This window comes from Polyodon spathula, chromosome 14, assembly GCF_017654505.1.
Source record: "Polyodon spathula isolate WHYD16114869_AA chromosome 14, ASM1765450v1, whole genome shotgun sequence".
NCBI lineage: Eukaryota > Metazoa > Chordata > Actinopteri > Acipenseriformes > Polyodontidae > Polyodon > Polyodon spathula.
In genome coordinates, this window is record NC_054547.1 from 28,050,681 (window position 1) to 28,056,680 (window position 6,000).

General features: G+C 34.3%; 1 protein-coding gene across 1 annotated transcript; it reads left to right on the plus strand.

Annotated features, from left to right (window-relative positions):
• The first annotated feature begins 1,512 nt into the window (after positions 1-1,512).
• On the plus strand, positions 1,513-3,383 carry LOC121326445 (60S ribosomal protein L22-like 1). Its single transcript, XM_041269710.1, has 4 exons — positions 1,513-1,619; positions 2,170-2,274; positions 2,647-2,768; positions 3,136-3,383. The coding sequence occupies exons 1-4, from the start codon at positions 1,611-1,613 to the stop codon at positions 3,278-3,280; spliced, it is 381 nt and encodes a 126-aa protein (XP_041125644.1). The 5' UTR covers positions 1,513-1,610; the 3' UTR covers positions 3,281-3,383.
• Positions 3,384-6,000: the final 2,617 nt, after the last annotated feature.

A 6,000-nucleotide genomic window follows, 5' to 3' on the forward strand; every position in this document is an offset into this window, starting at 1 on the left:
TTCTGTGGGAGCTATTATGAAACCACCCTATACGGGTTGTCTTTATAATGTTGGCTAGCACATCACAGCCACATAAGTAAATATTGTCATCCCACATACCTTGAAGCTGGATTATTCCATGGATTATGGCTAGTACACATGGTATACCACACAGGTAATAGTAGCGATATCAAAGGTTACAAAACTATTGCAGCATGGTGCGCAGGCAGGCGTATCACACATGGCGAGGCAATCTACATGGAGACAGACGGCTGGCGCGAACCCGGGACCTCTCGCACTAAAGTATAGAGCCGATACCGCTGTACAAAAGAGTTGGATCCTTTGCAAAGAACGTATGTCGGGCTTATGTCACCTACCAGCCCTATTGCTGCCTCCCCCTGTGCACGTGCACGCTACACTATATATATATATATATATATATATATATATATATATATATATATATATATATATATATATATATATATATATACATATATATACACACACACACACACATACACACACACACACATATACATATGTAATGTGTGTGTAAACTGTTTTAATCCACATAATTGGTCGATTAATTCTACATTATTTTAAAATCATGTTTTTAGATTTTGCAGAGTTGAGCCTGGTTATTTTATTAATTAATGGTGAGGGTAGGTGAGAGGGGTAAACTGTATTCACAGTGGTTATATTGAGACCACTTGATGAATTTTTACTGTGTAGACTATCACCTTTTTTTTTTTTTTTTTTTTTTTTTTTTTTTTTTTTTTACAGTGGATTCGAAGTTTAAGTGTACTGTACTTCAATGTGATCTAAAGCTTTCAACAGCTTGTACTTTTGAGGCACTGCAGTAATAACAGAACATTCCGGTCTCCTCCCAAGCATTTGTATACTTGCACTTCAAATTTAAAATGTAACACATGCATGCCGCCGAGAGCTCTTTATTCACACTACATAATAGTATTATCTCAAATGATACTGGTTTTGAAAAGTGTCATTTTGAAACGAAACAGAAGAAAGTTTAAGAATAACAAGTCTTCCGTACTTCGTTTCTCTCTAGTTTACATTGAATTTGTTTACTCTTAACACATGTTCTTCTTCCGCTTAGATAATGGCCACCAAGTTTCTGTCAAAACGTATTGTCGCCACCTACTGTTCAGATTTCGCTATTAAACTTAAATATTTGTATATCTTCCGGCTCTTCTAACATATTTTCCAGTACATCCAATAATATTTGTTTCCTTTTTACTTGCATCACCTATACCATTTAGAAAAAAAAAAAAAGAAATATTAAAAGCCCTAATTTCTTTTCACATATCTTCTCTCAACTCCCTATATCTAACACATTCAACCATCAGATGTTAGTTTCCTTTGCACTACATCCCAAACATAACCATTCTCATGCGCTCCAATTCAATTTATGTGTTCTTTCAATGTTGAATGCCATACAAAAACCCTTACTAATGCTACCTGCTGCTTTCTGTTCCACCCATAGCATGCAACAAGTTTTGCAATCTACTCTTTTGTAAGACATCCCTGCTCCACCCTCATGACGTCACGCCAACCACAAAGCCCCGGCACATGTGACCTCACTTCCTTTTTAGGCTCTCTAACTCAATATGGCGCCGGTGAGTATCGGTTTGTTTAAACAATTTAAAATTCTTACAGTTTTAATATTAAGTAAACGTGTTGTCACACCAACCTTCCAACATATAACAGTGTATTAACGTATATAGAGTATAAAGAAAGTTATTTAAGAATGCAAAATTTGGTTAAAGATAAACTGAGCTGGTAAAATTATACTTTACACGTGTACTAGGACAGATACTAGGGACTCTCGGTCAGAGCAGCTGACATTTTTGATTGCCTTTCTGTTGAAACCGATGTGTGTCTATGTGTTGGGTATTTCTTTATCGAGTCACAGTCGCATTGTAGGCAGGTAGTCACAATTAATGTTTCACACGAAAAACATATCCTTTAGAGTAAATATTATATACAATACACAAGTCATTTGATATATTTAACACATTGTTTCATGTCCATAGTTGTGGACCCATTGCAAAGGCGTTCTCATAATTTATTTGATTTATTTTTTACTGAAAATAAAATTGGCGTGGGAAGTTGCCTATTAAAAGTAAATTTGCTTTCTAACTGGTAGTGTGGTTTGCATTTCAACAGAAACGACCAACCGTTGTCAGGAAAGACAAAAAAAAGAGTACATGGAAGTTTTCTCTTGACCTCACTCACCCTGTGGAAGATGGCATCCTTGACTCTGGAAACTTTGTAAGTTAAATTGTGTGACAGAAATTGACCATACACGTGTACCATAGGGGAATCAGCCCTTGTGCTGTATTTCAGTAGTTGTCTTAGTTTATGCCGTCTATTGTCAGAAAACATTTGAAGCTTTGTGACAAAACGAATTGTGACGTGAGGGTTGGTTCACACTGTTGTGTGCGTACCTAAATATAAGCAGTATTTTTAAAGCTATGGAATACAGAATAGTTTAAAAGATTGCTAAGGTCAGGAATGGTTTGTTTGCTTTCCAGTTGCAGAAGTGCATCTCTAACTGTCCTTCGTGACTAGGGTTCTCTTCCCTAGTTCAATAGCCTAGGGCCCCAATTCCCTAGTGTTCTGTGATCTGTTCTATTTAAATAGGAGACGTTTCTTAAGGAGAAGGTCAAGGTAAATGGCAAGACTGGAAACCTGGGCAGTGTAGTTCAGATTGCCCGTCTGAAGAACAAGATCAACGTCACATCGGAAAAGCAGTTCTCCAAGAGGTAAGATTAGGAATGGAAGTAATATAACAGTGCCAACCCTATTAAACGTGACTGATGTAAAATCTGGCTGATTCCTTTTAATTTGTCAGTTTCAACCTTACCTTCCACATTATGGACATCTTGTACAGTGACTGTTTTGTCCTCAGATGTTGAGTGCGTAGCTTTTTATGAGGAAAAAATCTTGATGATGGGCACATCTATTGCAGTTGTGGTGGTACAACACTGGTTGTGTGCATTTTAATAGCAAGAAGTCTTGAAAGTTAAACCTTTGTGTTAAATTTGCCAAAGAGCACAAAAACAATACGTCACTAGTTATGGCTTTAAATTATATATAATTGGTGAATAAGCTGTATCTAATATGTTTCAGGTACCTAAAGTACCTCACCAAAAAGTACCTTAAGAAGAACAACCTGCGAGACTGGCTGCGAGTGGTGTCTTCAGACAAGGAGAGTTACGAGCTGCGCTACTTCCAGATCAGCCAGGATGACGAGGAATCTGAGACTGAAGAGTGAAGTGCTAACAGCCGCTAAGCCTATATAAATGTGTAATAAGTGACTGCACCATTTATATTTGTACAGTTCAATTAATTTATTGAATAAAGGTTTGTGCACTATATACAACTTCTCTATCTTTTATTATCCCCTCCAGACCTCAGAGTGCATAGTTCAAACCCAAATAAGCAGACAAACCAATCGAACCGCTTGCAGATAATAGCCTGTTAAGGTGGAAGTGGGTATGGACATGTTAGCACAAGCATGCAGTGGTAACCAATTCATGAGTTATGGCTTGTGATTGGTAAGGTGAAGCTGTACCTTGGCAACAGTCACCTGAATTTCATGAAATTTTGCCCATGTATTCGTTACAAATATAGAGGTGTAACCCTAAGACACTGGCCAGTATTGTAAATTTACAAAATACATGCTGAATAGGGTGTGTTAAACGCTTGCATTCTCGTACACCATCCTGTGAAAAGAACTATAATTCACAAAATCCTTCATTAGCCCTTAAGGTTTTAAAATTATGCCATTTATGTACTGGTGTTTACATTTATGTGACTAGCATGGTACTTGGTTTGTACCCAATATAATTCCATCTAAATTATGTAAACTTTCCACATCAAAGGGTGAACATCTCCGCTGAAAAGTCCTGTCTTTTGATTGAAGGTCTAGTGCACGGTTTTATAAACTTAAAACAAGCTTGCAAAAACAGATGTATCATAGGTGTAATTATGTAATTATATAATATTTTTGAGTCAAAATCGATGTTAAGTTTAGCTAACATTTGGGACTTTCATTGTTACTATATTGAATTATTGAAATATATATATATAATATATATATATATATATATATATATATATATATATATATATATATATATATATATACACATACACACACAGCAAGTGTGTACACATATATATATATATATATATATATATATATATATATAATATATATATATATATATCTATATATAGACTTGATATGATGACTTGAATCATAGTATAATCGATCTATTTACCTGAGATGCTATTTTTGAGTAAGTGGCAAACTGGTTTTAAGAAAAAGAAAACATTTATTACTCCATATTTCGATGCTGCCTACTTAGAACACCAGCTAATAAGGGTTTCAAACGTAACCCACCATGGTTCTGTTTAAAAGCTAGATAGATTTAGAATCTATACATTTCTATAAACGCCCAGTGGCCCTTTTATATTCTATAGTTAACGCATGTTTTAGAATTAAACATCTTAAAACATATTTTAAACACATGTATAGTTAAGCTATCATGTTTATTTAGATAACTTGCATTCTTCTATATATTCGCAAACAGTCAAAATAAGCACTTTAGGCGAGTTTAAAAGAAACAAATGCAATGCTTGGTAATATATATGGTTTGGTAAAGCGACCACGATTATATATACTGTTACGTTACATTTTTAACCGACAAAATTACATGCATGTAATGTTACACCAGAAGACAAAAAAAGTTTTAAAAAAATTAAAATGCACACATACACAAAACAAGTTAATGGTTTAGTATGTTGCAAATGTACAAATTAACCAAATTACAGTCCACTGGATTCCTGCATCGTAATTACTATGGTGATTGTCTGAAGATGTGTATCCAGTTGTTTGCATCCAGTATCCTGAAGTTTCACCCTTAAACGATACTCTCATGTGCAATTCAAATGAATATAATTTATTTTGCGCTTTCATCGGATCTGTTGTTACAATGCTGTGTTACTGCAGTGGCAATTAGTTTCTCATTTGTCCCAATCAACATCCAAGATGGCGATAAATCGATGAGAGACGTAAAAACTAAATAAAAAATGGGAACCTCATTAATTGACTATTTAGCTAGTAACTAACTAAACGGGTCAAACTTGTTGGTTTTGTAAAGGGTGCTACCTGTTGTAGCAACAGTAACTAGGCTGCAGGTTTCTGATAAAATAAACAGGATTACAGTTATACTGGTTCTCACTTAACCCCGTTATTCTGTATGCAGGAGGCGCTGAATTACTCAATTGAATTAGTCATTGCAGAACGAGGGAAACAGCCATTGAATTATCTATATTCTATAATAAATAGAAAACATGTTTTAGTTAAGTACAGTCTCATATTAAAAATGAATACTATATAATATTATCCATTCACTGATTCTGACTTCTCCATTTGAATGTAATTAATTACTTATTAGTTGCAATTATTATGCAGTATAGAATTAGTCAAAAGGAGCATTGTAACTTTTACATCAGTTATAGCTAAATACGTTTTACAGTTTATTTATTTTGAATTGATTAATATTATTTTTACAACACTTACCGGTAATGTTTTTTGTTTGTCCATAGTATATTCTAAAACAATTACAATAAACTAGGATTAATAACATTTATCGATAGGATTTATACGTTACGATTTACGTTCATCTAAACAGAATTACAGGTGGACACATTAAAGTTAGATTTGTCCACACACTTCCTTATTTGGATAACTTACACAATTCGCAATGTACGCCGATCATTTCAATTTTAACAGTATCTACAACACGTATTTTTAAAATCGAAGACATTTCGCAATACAGGTAATGAGTAGGCTACACTTATTTATTTTCAAACATATTCCAGTTGAATAATAATGATATTTTCGTTACATTTTACAGAACATGTTATTCAAACTGGATTAAGAATCAACGCTCACTTAACATTCGTGACACGTGTACAATTAGA